We start from the raw sequence: 23,075 nt of genomic DNA, 5'->3' as shown, positions 1-23,075 counted from the left end.
AAATTTTTATTAGTAATTTCAGCCCTAGCAATTTAAAAGATTTAAATTTGCTTTGACAACTCAACTTTGGCTATTTCCTTATCCTTTTTCTTGGGAGATATTTATATCACACTAAATCTTCAATAAAATAATAATTAAGCAACTTCCCACCACACTTAGCTAGATAAATCGGCCATCATCCTTGCTAGACTCAAAAGATTTGACAACTCATTCCTTGATTCATTTCCTTAATCTTTTTCTAGGAAAATATTCTCCCCACTTTTAGATCACTAACAAATAATTAATTAAACAATATTCCTCCATTGATCTAAACCTAACCATCGACCAAATACACTCAAAATATCCTTCAAATCATTGTTATCAAACCATCTAACAAATTTTAGGATAGCAAGATTTGTTCTACCATTTAATCTCCCCCATATCTTGCAATTTCCATTCATCTTCTCCTAACCATGTTTCCCTTCCCTCACCACCAAAATTCAGAGCTATTATCATAGTATAAACCGTGAGAATTTAGGATGGAAACTAAAGGAAAAATCGAGTAGCAAACAAGAAAGAAAAGCGCTCCGTCTCTTCCGCGCCGCGTTGTTGCCTTCTCTTCGTTTTCTTCAAAAACAAAATATCCAGGCATGTATATGTTTTATTTGCTCTTCAATCAAGTCGTATTATGATTTTTAAACATTACATGATTATGACTTCCCATCCAAAAACCGAAATATGACAGCAGTTTTGGTAAAATTCTGCACATCTTTTTTTTTTCTTCCATTTCATGCTTCACGGTTTGCACGTTTTGATGGTTTCAGGGTGTGGTTCGATTCCAGGCTCCCAAGGCTGCGTATAGACACGTACTAGGGTGTGTCAAGACCATTTTGGTGCCTTCATTCAAGCCCCATGCACGCTAGAAACTCGCATGCGACAGCAACACCTCCCTAGTGCCACTTTGCATTCGAATTTTTCTGATTTGCTGTCAAGGGAGAGTTTCTGATCTTGGCTTCCCTAGGGCCTATAGCCATGGTTAGAACACCTCCATATCATGTCTAAGATGGAACCAAGTCGCCTTTTGAGTCTTGGCCCATGGTGGAATCAGTTTTCAAATGAAAGAAACAAGAACAACCCTCGGCCCCTTCCCCTACTGCATGTGTTGTTCGGTTTTTGTGGAGTGGTGTGGATCTTGTTTGGCCTCTGGCCCTTAGCCAAAGTTCATACCACACCCCTTGATGTCTAGATCGTGCCATGGTCAATCAAATGGCCACTGGAACGATCCATGACAGCAAAACAATAGCAATGCCCCATGCGCGCAGGTTTGCTCTCGGTTGGGAGTATTGTCGCATTTCATGGTGTGGTTCGAATGGTGGCTGGCCTAGTGTAATGCCCGAAAATTTAATCCTAGTAATCTATAATCATTGATATATAATTTGATATGATTATGAAAGGATTAATCGGGACACGAAATGAGATTTCACATGGATTGTGTACGTTCTGGGCAGAAACGTTGGCGCCTGAGCGGTAGAAAATGACCGCCCGAGCGCCAATGTTTAACAAGGAAATGTTCGGGCAGAGGCTGTGGCGCCCGGGCGGTAGATTGTGACCGCCCGAGCGCCAAATGTGCAATTCGGAATATTGGACAGAGAAGGCCGCGCTCGAGCGGTAAATTATTACCGCTCGAGCGCCAACCGAGATTCAAGGAAATGTGACACGTTGCTGAAACATGCAAAGTAAGAATATATATACATATCCTTCTTCAGAATTACGTAGGAAGAAAAAAAGAACCGAGAAAGGGTCAAGGGAAAGTAATAGAAAATCCTTACGCCTTTTGTGAGAAATCCGTCCGTCTGATTTTGAATCCGACTTCGGTATCGAGTTCCTAGCAACGTAGGCTACAACTGGACGTAAGTTTTGCTACGTTTTGACATGCTTTGAAATTATGATATTGTCAGAATTGAATGGAACTCATATATGATGTTCTTGACATGTTAGACATCGTAGAATTGAAGTCAGATTGAGAAACGGACTGATTAAGGAATTGTTATGAATTTTTAGGGTATATTGATTTATACCAGACATATTTGAATTGTGATTGGATTACGGATTGTATCGGATATGGGTTATGGATTGTAACTGCGATTTGAGAATATTGGATTGACGGGGATATTGAAATTGTACCGTTATGCCGTTGATTTTGAATTAAATCAAGATTGATCAGATTGTTATTGATTTGAAAGGTATACTGATATGAAATTATTGGTATTGTCATTGCCAGACAGGCTGTGAGTTCAGGATATCGACTGAGCCAGAAACCGACGAAAGAAAGGTATAAGTCAATGTGGTATTGGGAGATGGACTTGAGTCGGTTTAGACTTGGGTTTCCTTAAATCACATACTTTACTTTATTGCATTGATATTTGCATTGAGTTGATTGATATACTTGTTCTCTTGAATTATAGATGACAGGTATTAGACGAGTAGTCTTATGACATAAATGTCGTTAGTGGTGGGATCACCACGGGCACATTGCACGATGTCATAAGATTGTGTATTGGCGGTTGTGTCAAAGACTGTCACTGGATGTTTGGCTATCGATGTGGATAGGATGGTGGCTTTTTCTATTACTCAGTATTGTATCGATGTGGATAGATTAGTAGCTCTTCTATTACTGTTAATCGATGTCATATCGATGTGGATAGAATTAGAGTTGCTTCTATTACTGTTAATCGGTACTATATTGATGTGGATAGAATAATAGCTTCCTCTATTACTGGTAATCGATACCGTATCGATGTGAATAGAACTGGAGTTTTTTCTATTACTGTTGATCGATACCATATCGGCGTGGATAGAACTGGAGTCTTTTCTATTACTGCTAGTCGATATACGCATGCCAACTTCTGGAATCGGGATCCCTAGACTAGGATTGAGTCTAGTCTGAATAATGTAGCTACGAGTATTGTCGACAGTTTGATATTGATTATGTTTCAGACTTTGTTACATATATCTGTTACCTGATTACATGCTTTATATTGTTTATATGATTGCATGTTTCGTTGATTAATACTGGGATTATATTCTCACCGGAATTATCCGGCTGTTGTCTTGTCTGTATGTGTACATGACAACAGGTGGGACAGGTTCAGGGTTGAAGAGATGAAGAAAGATCGTGATTAGAGTGGAGATTCCGGACTTTGATTATGATGTATAATAGGGGTGGAACACTTGACATTAGTTGTTAAACCTTAGTTTAGTTTGAATGCATGCAGTACAGGACTTGTATTGTATTTTATATACTGAGATGTATATATGTTTGATTTCACTACGTTCCGCATTTAAAAAAAAAAATTTAGACCCTGTTTTAATTGATTAATTAGTCCCAATTATGATTAAGAACTTGGTTAGCGTCTGGGTCCCCACAACAGGTGGTATCAGAGCGATAGATTCTTGAGACTGAGATAGGAGCTAGTGAGCGGGGTAGATTGAGGTTTTCTTTCCTGCTTTTGATTGCTAGCATGATTCCTGTTTTAATATATGCTACCTGAATTATCTGATATGGATATGGTATTGTATATTATTGGAATGGATCAGCTGTAAGATGATCCGAGGAGGCTTGAAACAGGATTATTGTTGGAATTGCTAACCCTTTTGGTTATCAGATATGCCTCCGAGAATAATGCCAGAACAGGGGAGTACCTCAAATCCTCCCATGGATGTGACACCTACAGCAATGGAGAAATTGTTGAAAAGATTTCAGTCATTCCATCCACCGACTTTGAAAGGAACGGAGAATTCCTTAGAATGTGAGAGTTGGTTGGACGATATTGAATCGTTGTTCGAATCTTTGGAATATACTGAGGAAAAGAGGGTGAAACTGATCGGACACCAGTTGCATGACGTTGCTAAACACTGGTGGAACACGACAAAACGGGCTTTGGAATTACGAGGTACGGCCATTACCTGGAATGTGTTTAAGACTGAATTTTATCTACGGTTCTTTCCAGTTTCATATAGGAAGGACAAGGGAGCCGAGTTTGCAAACTTGAAACAAGGCCAGTTAAACATTGAGGATTATGTGGCTAAGTTCTCTACTCTGCTCCGATTTGCCCCTCATGTGGCTGGGAGTGATGAGGCCGTTGCAGACCAGTTCATAAATGGTCTAAATCCTGAAATCTTTACCCTGGTGAATACCGGGAGGCCAAACAATTTTAACGATGCCTTGAACCGAGCCAAGGGAGCCGAAGCCGGTTTAATGAGACAGAAAGAGGCCTCGTTTGTGCCTTCAGCACCGAGATCACCGCTGCCTCCACCAGCTCCCCGATTTGAGAGCGGCAGTGGCAGTGGGAAGAAAGACTTCCTGAAAGCTAAAGGGAAGAAATTCAAGAAAGCTGGAAGTAGCTCCTCTAGTTCGAGTGGCTCTAGACAGACTAGTCAGGGCCAGAGTTATATAGGACCATATTGTAGCACCTGTGGAGGGAGGCATTCCACAGAGCAGTGCAGAGGAGTGTTCGGCAACTGCCGCATCTGTAAACAGCATGGACACTTTGCTCGAGTGTAGTATCCCGACTCCTAATTTGAGTTAATTATTGGATTAATTATTTTCGGTAGGATCGGAAGGACCGAACCGGGTTCGGATCGTCCGAAGAGGGTTCGGAGCGTCCGAAGGTGGTTCGGATCGTCCGAGACAGGTGGCTGGACACGTGGAAGGGTTCTGGACACGTGGAAGAGTTCGGATCATCCGAAGTGGGTTCGGACCGTCCGAGACAGGTGGCTGTACTCGTGGAAGTCATGCAAGGTTCGGATCGTCCGATCAGGGTTCGGACCGTCCGAAGTGTACCGGATCGGATCGTACGAAGTGGTTCGGAGCGTCCGAACATTGGCTATAAATAGAGGCGCGAGGCTTCATTTGTGACTCGCCATTTCAGAGTGTTCCAGAGCATTTCAGTCGTTTCTGACAGGTTCTAGTCTTTTTCCGAGGTTCGGGCACTAGCGGGGAGATACTAGTGTTGTAGCGGAGCTGTGCTCTAGTTTGGAGCTAGCGGCACCAGTGGGCTGACTGCGGACGCAGGCGTGAGTCTAGGACTGATTGTTAGGATCTGCTGGTTTGAGGTACGAAAGTACTATCCGAGATATCCTGGTCGAGTATACATTCTTATATGTGTTGCATGATTATCTGCTGCATTATTATATGTCATATAATACATGTTATTATGTCACGTTTTATGATGCATGTTGCATTTCATGTTGAGCCGTATCTTCTTCGAGATAGCCTTTACTGTTGAGCTGTATCTCTTTCGAGATAAGCTATATCTTGTGGGGCCGCTCAGCCCTATCTTGTGGACGCATGGACACCGAGAGTACACAGTGGCCGACGGGTCGGGAGGGCTTCGGTGATCCGGGACATTTTAGGTCCACGTCTGTTCTTGTAGTGGATGCAGTGACCCAGAGGAGTACCGCGCGGCACTATCCACTTGGCGCCTCTAGACTGAGCATTTTGAGATCCTTTGTTACTCCTGTTTCTTGACTACCCTGGTATCATATCATAGCATGTGCATTTCATATAGGCTTGTATACTCATGCTTTTGTACTGGGCGTTCTTATCGCTCACGTCCTCGGTTTTGTTTATCTTGGACACCCCATTCCCACGGGGCAGGCCTCAGGTTGGATGGCTCAGGAGGAGGAGGAGGACGTTGAGTAGCCGGTGGAGTTATTTATTCAGTACTCTTTGATTCGATATGGTTGTACCGTATACTTTCTTTTCATTCTGAGTTGTTATGGATTTTCGATGGGGTTGTATAACTATCATTTGTTGACCTTTTCCGCTATTATCTCTGATTGTTATTAATTAAGTTAAGTTGCATGCTTAGTTCTTGATTAGTAGGTGATTCTGGAACGGGTCACTACATCGAGTGTGTCCACAGAGAGGTGCCCAGGGATCACAGGCAGCTGAGTCATCTGGATCAGTGGCCCAGACAGGGAGACGACCCTCTGTCGTTCATTCCTTTCAGACAGCACCGCCTCCCCAGTCTCAGCTGAGGCCAGGAGGGGGCCAGACCGCGAGCCAGCCTCCTAGATCGCAGGCCCGACTATTTGCTTTGACTGAGGAGCAGGCACAGGATGCACCTGATGATGTCGTGGCAGGTAACTGTTTTATTTCTGGTTATCCTGCGTACGTATTGATTGACACTGGTGCATCACATACTTTTATTTCTGAGAGATTTGCATTGAGTCATGCGTTACCTGTTGAGTCATTGTCTGCGGTAGTGTCTGTTTCTTCCCCGTTAGGAACAGGTTTGATATCAGTGAAATCTGTGAAACCTTGTATACTGCAGTACGATGGACATACGATTGAGTTAGACTGTATTGTGCTTAGTTTATCTGATTTTGATTGCATTATCGGTATCGATATGTTGGCCAAGTACCGAGCTACAGTCGATTGTTTCCACAAGATTGTTCTATTCAGACCTGAAATGGCTGAGGAGTGGAAATTTTATGGTAAGGGTTCTCGTTCTAGAATTCCTTTGATATCTGCAATGAATATGACTCGATTGTTGCAGAAAGGAGCGGATGAATTCTTGGTATATTCAGTTGATCTACTGAAATCGAGCCCATCATTGGCGGATTTGCCAGTGGTGTGTGAGTTTGCTGATGTCTTTCCAGATGAGATTCCTGGATTGCCTCCGATTCGAGAGATAGACTTCAGCATAGAATTGATGCCAGGAACCGTCCCGATTTCGAGAGCTCCATACCGGATGGCACCGATCGAATTGAAAGAACTGAAAGAACAGTTGGAGGATTTACTGGCCAAGGGGTACATTAGACCGAGTGTGTCTCCTTGGGGTGCTCCAGTACTGTTCGTGAGGAAGAAAGACGGGTCGATGAGACTTTGTATCGACTATCGGCAACTGAACAAGGCAACGGTAAAGAATAAATATCCATTGCCTCGTATTGATGATTTATTTGATCAGTTGCAGGGTTCTTCGGTGTATTCCAAGATCGACTTGAGATCTGGATACCATCAATTGAGAGTCAGGGACTCTGATATCTCTAAGACAGCATTCAGAACCAGGTATGGACACTATGAATTTATTGTCATGCCTTTTGGTTTGACGAATGCACCAACAGTATTTATGGGATTGATGAACCGCGTCTTCCAGAAATATTTGGATGATTTTGTTATCATATTCATTGATGATATATTGATTTATTCAAAGAATATGATGGAACATGCTGATCATCTGAGGACTGTGTTGAGAATTTTGAGGGCTGAGAAATTGTATGCTAAGTTGTCGAAATGCGAGTTCTGGTTGAAACAGGTGGTATTTCTGGGACATATTATATCCGGAGATGGGATATCAGTTGATCCCAGTAAGGTTGAGACAGTGATTTCGTGGCCAAGACCGATATCTGTACCAGAGATTCGCAGCTTTATGGGTTTGGCAGGATATTATCGCCGATTTATTAAAGATTTTTCGAGTATTGCCAAACCGATTACACAGTTGACTCAGAAGAATGCTCCATTTGTGTGGACAGAAGACTGTGACTCCAGTTTTCTTGAGTTGAAAAAGAGACTGACCAGTGCGCCTGTGTTGACGATTCCTTCAGGCACTGGTGGATTTGTCGTTTATTGTGATGCATCTCACCGAGGATTGGGTTGTGTATTGATGCAGCGGGGGCATGTAATTGCTTATGCCTCGAGACAGCTAAAACCCCATGAAACTCGTTACCCAATTCATGATCTTGAATTGGCAGCCATAGTCTTTGCTTTGAAGATATGGCGACATTCCCTCTACGGTGAGAAATTCGAAATCTCTTCTGATCATAAAAGCTTGAAATATCTGTTTTCGCAATCAGAGCTGAATATGAGACAGCGGAGATGGCTGGATTTACTGAAAGACTTTGATTGTGAAATCAAGTACTATCCAGGGAAGTCCAATGCAGCAGCTGATGCACTAAGTCGAAAGGTATGTTCTTTATCCTTATCGACTATGGGTGTTTCGAATTTGATAGAAGACTGTTGTTTGTCTGGATTAGCTTTTGAAACAGATCGTCAGCCTCTGAGATTATGTACGATTCGAGCTGAACCGACATTGATATTGAGAATCAAAGAGGCACAGAAAAGTGATCAGAATATACAGAATTCGATTTCTATGGTCAGAGCGGGACATCGATCGGAATATTAGGTGAGAAATGGCATTTTGTATGTGAATAATCGTCTTGTTGTGCCGAATGTTTCAGATTTGAGACAGCGAATACTGTCAGAAGCGCACAACAGTCGTTTTAGCATTCATCCTGGTGGCAGAAAAATGTATAATGATTTAAAGACACAGTATTGGTGGAAACAAATGAAGTCTGATGTGACTAAATTTGTAGCCAAGTGTCTGAATTGCCAATAGGTGAAGGCTGAAAGAAAGAAACCAGGAGGATTGTTACAGAGTTTGTCGATTCCTGAATGGAAATGGGATCACGTTTCCATGGATTTTGTAACACAATTACCGAGATCCTCCCGAGGTTGCAATGCGATTTGGGTCGTGATTGATCGATTGACCAAATCCGCATGTTTTATTCCATACAAGATGACATATAGATATGATCAGATGGCCGATATCTATGTTAAGGAAGTGGTTAGACTGCACGGAGTGCCAAAGTCGATTGTTTCAGACCGTGACCCTCGATTTACTTCGCACTTCTGGCAGAGTCTGCAGCAAGCTCTTGGTACAAAGCTGCATTTGAGTACCGCATATCATCCACAAACTGACGGTCAGTCAGAACGAACGATTCAAACATTGGAGGATATGCTGAGAGCCGTGGTACTTGATTTTAGCATTAGCTGGCAAGATGCATTGCCACTTTGCGAGTTTTCGTACAACAACAGCTATCGCACGAGCATTGAGATGGCCCCATTTGAAGCGTTGTATGGAAAGAAATGCAGATCCCCTCTTTACTGGGATGATATCTCTGAAGTTCCTGAGACTGGACCTGATATGATCAGAGATATGACTGAAAAAGTGGAATTGATTCAAAAGAAAATGAAGGCAGCTCAGGACCGACAAGCCAAATATGCCAACCTCAGACGACGGCCGTTGGTATTTGAGGTAGGAGACCGAGTATTCCTGAAGATTTCTCCTTTCAGAGGTGTTGTCAGATTTGGCAAGAAAGGGAAATTGTCTCCACGATACGTTGGTCCGTATGAAATTCTCGAAAAAATAGGAGATCGTGCCTATCGACTTGCTTTGCCGCCTTCATTGTCAGGAATATATGATGTGTTTCATGTATCGATGCTGCGGAAATATCTCCCTGATGACTCGCACGTGATTCAACCAGACGAGACTGAGCTAGACGAGACATTGAGTTATGTCGAGAAACCGATCCGGATTATTGATCGTAAGGAAAAACAGCTCAGAACGAAGATAGTTCCGTTGGTGAAAGTACAATGGACTCGTCATGGTGTCGAAGAAGCTACTTGGGAGACTGAGTCTGATATGAGACAAAGAATTCCCAGCATTATTTCACTGATGTAAATTTTTGTATACAGTTGTTGTATATACTCTTTATTGATATGATTGAATGCCTGTGATTTCGAGGACGAAATCGTATCTTAGGGAGGGAGAAATGTAATGCCCGGAAATTTAATCCTAGTAATCTATAATTATTGATATATAATTTGATATGATTATGAAAAGATTAATCGGGACACGAAATGAGATTTCACATGGATTGTGTACGTTTTGGGCAGAAACGTTGGCGCCCGAGCGGTAGAAAATGACCGCCCGAGCGCCAATGTTTAACAAGGAAATGTTCGGGCAGAGGCTGTGGCGCCCGGGCGGTAGATTGTGACCGCCCGAGCGCCAAATGTGCAATTCGGAATATTGGACAGAGAAGGCAGCGCTCGAGCGGTAAATTATTACCGCTCGAGCGCCAACCGAGATTCAAGGAAATGTGACACGTTGCTGAAACATGCAACGTAAGAATATATATACATATCCTTCTTCGGAATTACGTAGGAAGAAAAAAAGAAACCGAGAAAGGGTCAAGGGAAAGTAATAGAAAATCCTTACGCCTTTTGTGAGAAATCCGTCCGTCTGATTTTGAATCCGACTTCGGTATCGAGTTCCTAGCAACGTAGGCTACAACTGGACGTAAGTTTTGCTACGTTTTGACATGCTTTGAAATTATGATATTGTCAGAATTGAATGGAACTCATATATGATGTTCTTGACATGTTAGACATCGTAGAATCGAAGTCAGATTGAGAAACGGACTGATTAAGGAATTGTTATGAATTTTTAGGGTATATTGATTTATACCAGACATATTTGAATTGTGATTGGATTACGGATTGTATCGGATATGGGTTATGGATTGTAACTGCGATTTGAGAATATTGGATTGACGGGGATATTGAAATTGTACCGTTATGCCGTTGATTTTGAATTAAATCAAGATTGATCAGATTGTTATTGATTTGAAAGGTATACTGATATGAAATTATTGGTATTGTCATTGCCAGACAGGCTGTGAGTTCAGGATATCGACTGAGCCAGAAACCGACGAAAGAAAGGTATAAGTCAATGTGGTATTGGGAGATGGACTTGAGTCGGTTTAGACTTGGGTTTCCTTAAATCACATACTTTACTTTATTACACTGATATTTGCATTGAGTTGATTGATATACTTGTTCTCTTGAATTATAGATGACAGGTATTAGACGAGTAGTCTTATGACAGAAGTGCCGTTAGTGGTGGGATCACCACGGGCACATTGCACGATGTCATAAGATTGTGTATTGGCAGTTGTGCCAAAGACTGTCACTGGATGTTTGGCTATCGATGTGGATAGGATGGTGGCTTTTTCTATTACTGTTAATCAGTATTGTATCGATGTGGATAGATTAGTAGCTCTTCTATTACTGTTAATCGATGTCATATCGATGTGGATAGAATTAGAGTTGCTTCTATTACTGTTAATCGGTACTATATTGATGTGGATAGAATAATAGCTTCCTCTATTACTGGTAATCGATACCGTATCGATGTGAATAGAACTGGAGTCTTTTCTATTACTGTTGATCGATACCATATCGGCGTGGATAGAACTGGAGTCTTTTCTATTACTACTAGTCGATATACGCATGCCAACTTCTGGAATCGGGATCCCTATACTAGGATTGAGTCTAGTCTGAATGATGTAGCTACGAGTATTGTCGACAGTTTGATATTGATTATGTTTCAGACTTTGTTACATATATCTGTTACCTGATTACATGCTTTATATTGTTTATATGATTGCATGTTTCGTTGATTAATACTGGGATTATATTCTCACCGGAATTATCCGGCTGTTGTCTTGTCTGTATGTGTACATGACAACAGGTGGGACAGGTTCAGGGTTGAAGAGATGAAGAAAGATCGTGATTAGAGTGGAGATTCCGGACTTTGATTATGATGTATAATAGGGGTGGAACACTTGACATTAGTTGTTAAACCTTAGTTTAGTTTGAATGCATGCAGTACAGGACTTGTATTGTATTTTATATACTGAGATGTATATATGTTTGATTTCACTACGTTCGGCATTTAAAAAAAAAAATTTAGACCCTGTTTTAATTGATTAATTAGTCCCAATTATGATTAAGAACTTGGTTAGCGTCCGGATCCCCACACCTAGGGCCCTTAGCCATGGTTCAAATCATTCCTTAGGATGTTGTTAAGAGGTTCTGGTTGGTGGTTCAAGCCTCAATGGCCTGTAGTCTCGAAAACGACGCAAGGAATCGAGGGCGCTGCTGCTGTATTTTGACAGCAAGTGGTGTCGCGGCTCAGAGCTGTGTTCCGGGTCCTCGGTTGGCTTTTAGCCTATGGCCTTGGACTAGATAGTACCTCATCGAGTTAGAAAGGTCAGGTTTTTGGCCGTTTGTGATTTGGTCAAGTTTAGAGGTCGTACGAGAATTTACGGTGCAATGTGCCAAAGTGACTCTCGAAAGAGCGTTTCATGTTTTTGGCCTCCATTCACTAAATTTCGAAGTACTGAAATTTTAGGAGCATATTTCATCATTTTAGGTGTATTTTAATCATGACTAAATGATGGTTCGGTGTTGGTTCGGGTTGACACGGAGTCATGATTAAATACTAAGTCCTTGGGCGTAATTGTCTCGTTTTTTAGTTCAATTACAAGGTTTTGGTCAAGTTAGATTGTTTGCATATTTTTCATGTTAAGTTAGGTTGCAACGAGCCTGGGAACGATCCAACTCCTTTGGTAAAATAAATACAGGATATTTAATTACGTCATTTAATTATATTACGTGCACAAAATATAAAATATTATTTTTTTGAGATTTATGCGATATTGCTTGTGGCTGTTCCACTATCATGGGATTATTACTTCACCCGGTGGTCACTTACCGGTTCAGTTCAGTATCACCCAGTATACTGTGGCATTATTCTGATCAGACGATTATTACTTCACCCGGTGGTCACTTACCGGTCATTTCAGTTCAGTTCAGGGGCCACTTGCGTAGAACATAATCTCAACAGAAAATTATTACATGTTATTTCATTACAGGGCTCTATTGAGCAAACATTTTGCTTATGATTTTTAGTTCAGTTATGCACGTATTATAATTGCTCATGATAAGTTATTTTCACGTTATGCCCCATGACATGATATTTTTACTTCCATGCAAATTTATTATATTATTTACTCGTTATTTACGGCATATGCATGCTGAGTCTTTAGACTCACTAGACTTGGTTTAGGTGCTGATGATGTCGGGATCGAGGGCGGGGACCAGTGAGCCAGATCGAGTCGACAGTAGTGGGACCCGAGGACATCACTTTTCAGCATTTATTATTTTTATTGCTCAAATATTTTTATCTATCGTTGGATAAATTTTTAACTGTTATTTCGCAAACGTTAATTTCTTCTGCTGCCACTTTGAACATTAAACTTTATATATCAGTTTAATTTATGAATGAGAGATTTTAATTAATAAAAAATAAAATTTTAAATTTTTCCGTAAGTTTTCAAACACGAAATTTTAGGCCTTTACACCCTAAGTCTACATTTTTCTTGGATGAAATTCAATATAAAACATTAAAAATGCCCCCAGTATTCAATCAAATTTACCCTTGGTTCATGATAGATATTTAGGAAAATAAACCCGATCAACCATTTTTTTAAAAAAGTTGTTGAAATATAATTAGAAAACAAAATACCTGGTCCATAGAATATTATATTTTGTAGCTTGACAACAAACATAGTTTCATGGCAAAAACTTGTGTGAGACGGTCTCACGGGTCGTATTTGTGATACGGATCTCTTATTTGGGTCACCCATGAAAAAGTATTACTTTTTATGCTAAGAGTATTACTTTTTATTGTGAATATGGGTAGGGTTGACCCGTCTCACGGATTATGACCCGTGAGACGGTCTCACATAAGCCTCACTTTAACGATACTCACAATTTTTCAATTACGAGTAGTTGGTGTTTTTGTAAATGGGGAGAATAAGAATGTAACATTCAAATTGGTATATTTTGCACTATATGTGTCAAAAAAAAAAACAAGTGTATGTAATTAAATCTTAAAATTAAATTTTTGGTCCTCGAATTGGGTAACAAAAAGATGCTTTTTTTTTGTAATGCCCGAGATTTAATCACTGTTAATCAAGGATTATTGACTTATAATTTAACGTGATTACGAAAGGGCCAACTGAGACACGATTTAAGATAATCTGTGGTCATTTATTTTGAATTTCAGAATGTGTTGCCGAAGCAACACCGCACCCGCACTCATGGTTAGACCGCACCCGCGGTCGATGTCCAGTAGGGTAGCAATTTTTGAAAAACTGAGACCGCACCCGCGGTGCAAACAAGACCGCACCCGCGGTCGTGCAATTTCAGCAAATAGATAAGACTGCCGAAGCATAAGCGCACCCGCGGTGCGACGTGTTGTGCGAAAAATGGTGACACCTCTTAGCATGCATGCACGAGTATATATAGCATAGAATCCCTTCGAAAAAAACATTGAAGAATCTGAAAAAGGGTCTGAAGAAGAGGGGAGAAAATCCTTACGTTTTCTGTGAGAAATCCGTCCGTCTGATTTTGAATCCGACTTCGGTATCGAGTTCCTAGCAACGTAGGCTACAACTGGACGTAAGTTTTACTACGTTTTGACTTGCTTTGAAATTATGATATTGTCAGAATTGAATGGAACTCATATATGTTGTTCTTGACATGTTAGACATCATAGAATCGAAGTCAGATTAAGAAACGGACTGATTATGGAATTGTTGTGATTTTCTGAAGTTAATTGATTGAGATATGATATCAGATTGTGTTGGTATCGATTATGAATTGAGAGAGTTGTTATCCTGGTGACGTGGTATTGACGGGGATACTGAGTTTGTACCGTTGTACCGTTGATTTTGAATTAAATCCAGATTGATCAGATTGTTATTGATTAGAATATTGATACATAATATTGATATTGTAATTGTCAGATTGAACAGTGACAGACTTTGAATCTAGACTTTGATTATATCAGATCGACAGCAAGAAAGGTATAAATAATGTTGATTCGAGATTGCACAACTCGAGTTAGGTTTGACTTGAGTTTCCCTAAATTACATACTTTATTTATTGCATTGATATTTACAGATTATCAGATTGATATATTAATGTATTGACTTAGAACAGAGTCAGAGTCCGAGTCTAGGGCAGATCAGCCTAGCTAGGGCAGAACTGCCGAGTATTTCTCAGAACCGATAAGACTCTAGACTTACGGTGTATCGAAGAGCCTTAGATGTAGATCGACGTCTATCTCAGACACTCGATACAAGCATACCAAAGTCTAAATTAGATTGGGATCCTAGATTTGAGATAAGATAAGATTAGATCACGAGTCAGTAATTCATATAATCAGATTAGATACATGATTTGATGTTTGTTTATGCTCTTATATATGTTTTATATGATTGCATTTAATACATTGTTTATACTGAGATATTTATATCTCACCGGAGTTATCCGGCTGTTGTCTTGTTTGTATGTGTGCATGACAACAGGTGGGACATGTACAGGATCACAGAGGTGAAGACAGACCGAGGTTAGAGTGGTGATACCGACTTGGACTAGAACTAGGGTTTAAACACTTGATAGTTAGGTGTTAAACCTGAGATGTAAATTATTGTATGATGTTTGAGATTTATACTTTTATACTGATATGTATAGGAGTTTGATTCCATTACCTTCCGCATTTAAAAAAAAAAAAATAGACCCTATTTATCATAACTGATTAGATTAGTCCCAATGACGATTTAAAAGATGATTAGCGTCCGGGTCCCCACAGTTTTCCTATGTTTTTGGTGTTTTCGGACGTTTAATTTATTTTTAACGTGTTTTTTTATCCATATAAGAAGTGACATATAGTGTATGATCGAACACTTGTCACATGCCAATCACTTTCATATAGTAGACATCTGTCAATAATTACACTCATGCAATATTGCAGGAAAGTCAAACATATGACATTGGCTCTGATAAAGAAATGTGGAATTGAAGTTTTTGTCAATTTATCAAAATCTTAACTGATAGTCGCGAATCTAATATTTTAAAATGCACTAACGGATAGCATGTCAAAACATCATATTTTGACAACGGTTGCTCAACAACATATATAATTTGGTTATTTTTTAGAAAATAAAATAAAATGTAGTGGAACATATAAACCATAAAAGTTTGTAATTCGTTTGAAATTTTATTTTTTAATATTGTATTTGGTATTTAAAAATTTTAAACTATAATATATATCGTTAAATAAATTTTTGGAAGGGAAGAAAAGTTAATTAAAAATTTATAATAAGCTGAGAGGTGAAAAAAAAAATGAAAATCAGAAGTTAACTTTGTCTTTGAAAATGAGAAAATACGTTTAAAACATCAAATGACAAACAGAGTCCAAGTTTCCCATCGACACACATATACCATAAAAAAAATAAAATTTATCGTCCTCGGATGGTTGAATAAGGTTTCCCATCGGCCTAGCTACAGGAAATAAGGTTTCACAAAGTTCCGACCACTTTCCGACGAGTCCAGCCACTTTCTGCGCGATTCCGACCAAATGATGTCGTGTCTGCCGCCGGTGACCGCCTAGCTCGGTTTTATTTTTGAATTTGAACATTCCGAGTTCGATTTCCTGCCCCTATATTTCGAGTAGCAAGTTGCCCCGAGGTGAGGAGATTCTTTGAATAAATTCGATTTTGGTCGAAATATGGCATTGATGTTGATAAATTATTGGATTATTCTTGTTGTTTCGGAGTTGATGGATTTGGAGGTATATCTCGGTGAACCTATAATTTATGGTTGAACTAAAGATGCTCATAATATGCTTAAATATATTTTTAAGTGCATCTAAGTCTAACAGTGCGTAAACTAACCAACCAACCTAATAAAAAAGAACAATCTATCTATTCGGTGAATCTGTGTAAGCTGTTCATATTAAAACTAAAATGAAATTCTCTAATGGTGTATGTGAGTGTGGGAGCAACATAACAGAAATTGTTCATATTAGACACAATCAATTGCAGATTTGTGTGAAATTGTTATCTTTCTGCATATACACTGATTTCCTTTCGTTTTGTTTTGTAAAAATTAAGCAGCATGTCGCACAATGAAACAAATGGTGAAGATATACGATTTAACAGAGAAGAGGACGATGATGAAGAAGAAGAAGGAGATGGTAGGGGGCTTGATGCATGGGAAAGGGCATATGCAGATGAGAGATCTTGGGAGTTTCTTCAAGAGGATGAATCTGGGCTTCTCCGCCCTATTGACAACAAAACCCTTCAACATGCTCAATATCGTCGACGTCTTCGCACCGCGACATCTGTCCGTATTCAGAAAGGCCTGATTCGTTATTTGTACATTGTTCTTGATCTATCTCGGGTATGTAAATTAAACAATTTTTCATCATGAAAGTGTGGTATATACAAGTAATCTCTTGTTGATAGTCTGCTGTAAATCCACATTTTATCATCCAATTGAGGTTGTGGAGTGTGTTGCACTCGGGAAAAAGATCACCCACCCTCTTTTGATTGTGTAATTGAAATTAACTGTTTTGTTGAAGTCTATTTTTAATTGGCTAGTCAGAGTGGGAATTGTTTACAGAAAAGACTTGTGGATGCAAGATAAAGAATTCCTTGAATGCGCATGAGTAGTTCCTATGTGTTAATTTTTTCGAAATATTGGTTTGTTTATTGAACTTAAATTAATGTGTTTGGCAACATGTTTATCTTGTAAGTTTGATCGGATGTTAGACCTGCCTTGCACATCTGGTGGCACTGGTTACAATTGTATTTGAAGTGTATATTTTTAAAACCATATGCAGTTGCCCAAAATTATAGAAGTCTTCTTCTGTCTTCGTATAAAATATGAATAACGTGCAGTGGAGTTATCTGAGAAAGCAGAGCCCGATGTGATCATTTTCTGTTTGTATCTTATTCATATTTTTAAAGAAAAAAATTATTAAGCTTTAAGCCGTTTTGACAGCACTAGTGAGATGAGAAATCTCTTGAAGTATTCCCCTGTATACATGAGTATAATTTTTTTAGCTGTTCTGTAACAGCAATGATTAAATTAGAATTTGACATGCAGGCCGCGTCAGAGATGGATTATAAACCAAGTCGAATGGTTGTTGTTGCTCGACAAGTGGAGGCTTTCATCAGGGAGTTCTTCGATCAAAATCCTTTAAGTCAAATTGGTTTAGTGACATTAAAAGATGGAGTTGCACATAGTCTTACAGATCTTGGCGGAAGTCCTGAGTCCCATATCAAAGTGTTGATGGGTAAGTTGGAATGCTCTGGTGACGCGTCCCTCCAAAATGGTCTTGATCTTGTACACAGCCTCTTGAATCAAATCCCAACATACGGTCACCGTGAAGTTCTTATTTTGTATTCTGCTCTTAGCACTTGTGATCCTGGTGATGTAAATGAAGCCATCGAGAAGTGCAAGAGTTCTAAAATCAGGTGCTCAGTTATTGGTCTCTCTGCGGAGCTTTATGTGTGCAAATGTCTTTGCCAAAAAACTGGTGGATCATATTACGTTGCCCTAGATGAGGTGTGTTTCGTTTGATAATGAATTTGAACATGCGAGAGTGGCAGTGAAAAGCTAGATTTTCTTAAAAAGAATCCTAAAAGTGTTGTTCTTTATGATTGATATGGTAAGGAAAAATCACACCCTCGAAAGTACGGGTAATATTTATCTTCAATGTTATCACTGATTTCTGAATTGCTTCCATGACAGCCTCACTTAAAAGAGTTAATCCTTGAGCATGCACCGCCGCCCCCAGCTATAGCGGAATTTGCGATTCCAAATCTGATCAAGATGGGTTTTCCACAAAGAGCGGCAGAGGGTGTGATCTCAATTTGTTCTTGTCATAAGGAGGCTAAGAGTGGTGGGGGATATATTTGCCCGAGATGCAGAGCACGCATCTGTGAACTTCCAAGTGAATGTCGAATATGTGGACTGACACTTGTTTCATCACCCCATTTGGCAAGATCTTACCATCACCTCTTTCCTATTACCCCATTTAATGATTTATCACCTTCAGTGTTAAATGATCCACGCAAATTGCCGAAAAATTGTTTTGGTTGCCAGCAATCTCTTCTGAATCCAGGTAGTTACTCTTACCTACTTTCCACTTTAATCTTGTTTGTCACATTTAAAGCTTGTCTAAGTATGATAATGCACAAATGCTTCAGATGACTGGTTTGTCGAGTTGTCATGTTTTTCTTTTTTAATCTAAGCTCAATCCATTTTTTCTGAGTACCATTTTTCTGTTCCTATCCCCAGTGTCAGCAAGCCGATTCTAATGGAGCTTTATATTGCTTAACTTTTGTACAATAGTTTCTTGAAAGATGCTCATCATTTGGGTTCAAACAAATTTACACAGATTATATACATTTCTGAAAGGAAATATTTCTGGTTCGTGGTAACGGAAACCATGTTATTCTCTGAATAAGTATATCTGAAGTTGCACAGTAATTTGGTTATTTGAAGTTTCTCTGTTGTTTACATCTTTCTGTGCTTTATGCTTCGATCATTGAATCTGTACAAGCAGGAAACTTGCCAGCTCCTTGTGTTTCTTGTCCAAAATGTAAACAACATTTTTGCTTCGAATGTGATATTTATATTCACGAGAGCCTGCACAATTGTCCGGGTTGTGAGGGCTTCCGGCATTCCAAGTCCATGGATGCTATGCAAGGATGATAGAACTGGAAACAGTGGAAGCAGTTATTGTCTCGCATGGTTCTTCTCTTCATTCTTCAGGAAACTGAAAAATCACATGAGGAAGCATCAGAGGATTGCAGGATTCATTCGTACGCAGGAAGATTATATTGTGTTTGGACGTATTTTATAATGCAAGTTAGTGGAGGGGCAGCAGTATCGAGTGTTTCTATCAGTTCTTGAGACTGCAAATTTTGAAATTTTGGTTCATTTCAATGTGAGCATTTGATTATATAAATTTCATACTTTGTCCAATGATTTATGAATGAGAACATCTCCAACCACAGTGTTGAATTTCACCCAAGGCTTGTTCATGGGCATCCAAAAAATCAAAGAAGTTCCAAGAGTATTTGGTGGATGAAATTTGGATACATTTTTGTGAAGGTTTGTTATACTTGAAAATTTGAATAAAATTCTCATTTATCATTCCAAATCGAATTGAGTCGAATATTAAGAAGATTTTATGGTTTCAATTCAACTCGAATTAGTTATATCCGAGTCTGATTTCAATTCGGAACTTAAACTTTTTATATTTTTTGTTCCAATTCTGTTAGAATTAAGGCTAAAGTTTGCTCAAAATGTTCAGATAAGTTGGCAAGATACTCGAAAATAAAAGTCGAAATATACATATTTAATTTATAATTATATTAATAAAATATTAAAATTACGAGCTGTTTGTGAATTTTTTAAAAAATAATATGAGTTCGAATTTGACTAGAAAAAATGTTTGAACACGTTCGAGTTCAATTCAAATTCAAAAATTTCAAATAGAAATAAAATATTTTCCGAGTCCACCCATTTATTTACACCTCTAGTGCTCATCCACGCCCATGTTAGTGTGTCGTTCTACATTTCATTGGGTGTAAATCACTCGATATACTGTCATTTGGCATACATTACAAAATAAAGTAAACCTTGGACTTTTTTTAAAGAGGTGATCACACGATATACTGTCAATGAGCAACGGTGGTACATTTTTTTTAGTAATGATTGAATTTGCTAAAGCATACCCAGCCATCTTCGCCTAGTTTAGTCTTTATTTTGTTAGAGAATTTTTATGCCATGTACACTTCGATTTAAAAATGTTTCTTGAAACAATTCCTTGTTTACCGATATTGTAACTAATTAATTATTTCCACACTTGAAAGCAACTACTCAAAAAATAAGCATTTTATAATCATATTTTTATTGTATACTTGACTTACCTTCTCGATTTGATTTGGTATTAACTTAAAATTTTGAATTTCAACTGGTTGAAATTTTATTTATAATTTTTAAAAAACTTGTTACTTGTTTGGTGGACCATATAATTGTTGGGATATCGTGTTCTCGCACCTAAGACATAACGGAAATTTAAATTTTTTGTTTTTGTGCATCGTGTGTTAAAAAACATTCATATGTTGTTTTAAGAACTACACATTCGCGTATATTACGCTGGACTCTAAGCTATTCCGGATTTTAAGATGATATAGCTCTTCTTGTATATCCCTATGAACGGCTCTTCAAACTCGATCATGTAATTAGGTCTATGATCAGAAGCTATCCTCTACGTTTGGATTGCACTAGAAATCGCAAATGATTTGTGCGTTGAGACTTTATGGAAGTGAAGGGGAGAATTTTGCAAGCTTTGTGTGCAAATTTTGTGTGCAGAATTGTGGTTATTGTATTAGCACCCCTCATAGTGTATACATAGAGTGAGACTCCTAATCTAATTAGGAGTCTATCTCCCACAAGGAATATACATATATCATTATATTAAAACTCTCATATAATTAATAGGTAGTATTTATTAACTTTTAATAATATATGATATAATAATATCATATACATATATTTTCTATCACCATATAAATAAATATATATATATATATATGTATGTATATTAAATTAAATAACCATTATTTAATTTATAAACTAACTCATTGGTTAATTTAATTCTAGCTCTTCTAAAACATTTATGAGAATTTGTGCAGGGGCGTAGCCAGAATTTCAAAATATGGTGGGCTAGAAAATAAAAAAAAAATCTAGAAATCAATAAAACATTTTCCAAGTACGCATAATTAAAAAAAAAACTTACTCGAAAGAAGGTAACTTAAATAAACACTACTTTAGTCGCAACCTTCGATTTTTCAAAAAGATCAAATATATCAATCATGTAATCTATATCAATGTTATGAGCAGTCTCTCTCTCAATAATCAATATACAAAATCATTGCATTGTTTAAATATTCCAGCTCCATTTTGTTGCGAAGTGGTGTCTTGAAAAGTTTCATCCCTGAAAATGCTCGCTTAGTTGTAGCAGTGGAAACTGGAAGAGTCAAGATCAAACGAATCAGTCTATCAATAATGAAATAAATCCTCGACTTCTTTCTTCCAATAGTGGTCAACAGAATTTAGGAAGAGAATCAATATCTTTAAACATCATATCCTCAAATACATCAAGCTTGTAATGATCCAATTGAGGCTCTATTGAGATGGTATTCCAATTTCCAGGCGTTCCTGAAGCTGTGAGAGAGAAGCTTTTTTTCTATCGTTTTTTTACTCTCTCTTTTTTTCTTTTCATTTTATTTTTGTAATAGATGGGCTTAAGGAAATAATTGGACTACAATATATCTATATATATAAAAAATTTGATAATCTTTGCTGGGCTTGAGCCCAGCCCAGCCCATACTATAGCTACGCCCCTATGTACATGTCACCACTACTATCACCAAAATTTAATTAGTAAATATCAAATTCACTAAAAAAATTATTTCGAACTCATTATAACCCCGATCGACGATCCGAGAGCGCCAATCTATCAAGGATACAAGTCTTGTTCATATAATTAAAATCGAAGATTAAACTTTTCACTCACCATATTAGACAGTTGTCAGTTTTAGTGAACTCTTTAACAAAATAGGCATTTCCACTCTCCTTCCTTGTTTAGTAGTCATGTTAATTTCAATTTCTTCCATATTATGAAATCAGCTCATAAACTTCTTTATAAGCATCCACTTTGATCTCTATCAAACTATAGTCGTTAAATTCCAACTCTTTGAAATTTTACTATCTCAACGGGAACACAAAAGCCGATATTTGTGTGACCCTCAATAGTTCAGGGATATAGCTAGCCTTGGGTTCACATCTCCATGTGATTCAGAATAACATTTATTCTTATTCGGGTTTACTTTAGTTAACCTCATTCTTTACATCAACTCCTTGATCGAGAATGTCAGAACTCATATCTGATTGCAGCAATCAGATCATGGTAAGAGCGTCTAGTAGCATCGTCCCATGATCCCCTAGGTATAACTGACAGTGCCAGCAAAAACCTTTAGTCATGGTTAGCGTATAGTATGGTCCCTTCAATGTATATATCCCGATCGAATATGCAACCATTGGTATATCGAGAGTTGCATATGAATTTGATAACAATGCGATTTATCTTTTGAGTACTAATAACGGTATGGTATGTGCAACAAGGAAAACACATTTCCCTAAAATACATTTCTTGCTCTGGTCAGAGACTCCTTGCACTATTAACTCATCAGATCACTTAGGATATCTTCTCACTCATAGGAAAATGGTACTCTCGACTACAATGCATTTGCTCCTACGTATTTTGAAACTACACCCAATTTCGCCACCTGATGACCCTCGATGGAGTCAGTAAACAGATCAAAGTGCATGCTAGTACGTATATCCCCTACATTATCCTGGATAAGACTAATGGTGTACAACCATAACTGCGGACTATTCCATTCGATAAGTGAGAAACACTTGGATAGTCCGAGAGAAAGTTGTTCAGTGCATCATCGTATGATCACTCATC

General features: G+C 38.5%; 1 protein-coding gene across 2 annotated transcripts; it reads left to right on the top strand.

The window, feature by feature from the left end:
- Window positions 1–15,963: 15,963 nt before the first annotated feature.
- LOC140830957 (general transcription factor IIH subunit 2-like) lies at window positions 15,964–19,560 on the top strand. 2 transcript variants are annotated; one of them, XM_073194554.1, is made up of 5 exons: window positions 15,964–16,207; window positions 16,636–16,921; window positions 17,630–18,091; window positions 18,278–18,650; window positions 19,095–19,560. In XM_073194554.1, the coding sequence occupies exons 2-5, from the start codon at window positions 16,637–16,639 to the stop codon at window positions 19,241–19,243; spliced, it is 1,269 nt and encodes a 422-aa protein (XP_073050655.1). In that variant the 5' UTR covers window positions 15,964–16,207; window position 16,636; the 3' UTR covers window positions 19,244–19,560. The 2 variants fall into 2 exon arrangements, with proteins under 2 accessions (XP_073050655.1, XP_073050656.1); XM_073194555.1 differs by lacking the exon at window positions 15,964–16,207 and having other exon boundaries at window positions 16,633–16,921.
- Window positions 19,561–23,075: the final 3,515 nt, after the last annotated feature.

This window comes from Primulina eburnea, chromosome 4, assembly GCF_022965805.1.
Source record: "Primulina eburnea isolate SZY01 chromosome 4, ASM2296580v1, whole genome shotgun sequence".
Taxonomy (NCBI): Eukaryota; Viridiplantae; Streptophyta; class Magnoliopsida; order Lamiales; family Gesneriaceae; genus Primulina; species Primulina eburnea.
This window is presented reverse-complemented; position numbering and strand designations above follow the sequence as displayed.

What these genes read in the sequence shown, in the direction of transcription:
- LOC140830957 (XM_073194554.1), top strand. Translation starts at nt 16,637, where the DNA reads ATGTCGCACAATGAAACAAATGGTGAAGATATACGATTTAACAGAGAA. An exon ending in TTGTTCTTGATCTATCTCGG is followed by an intron (nt 16,922 to 17,629) that starts GTATGTAAATTA and finishes TTTGACATGCAG; the next exon opens with GCCGCGTCAGAGATGGATTA. An exon ending in ATTACGTTGCCCTAGATGAG is followed by an intron (nt 18,092 to 18,277) that starts GTGTGTTTCGTT and finishes CTTCCATGACAG; the next exon opens with CCTCACTTAAAAGAGTTAAT.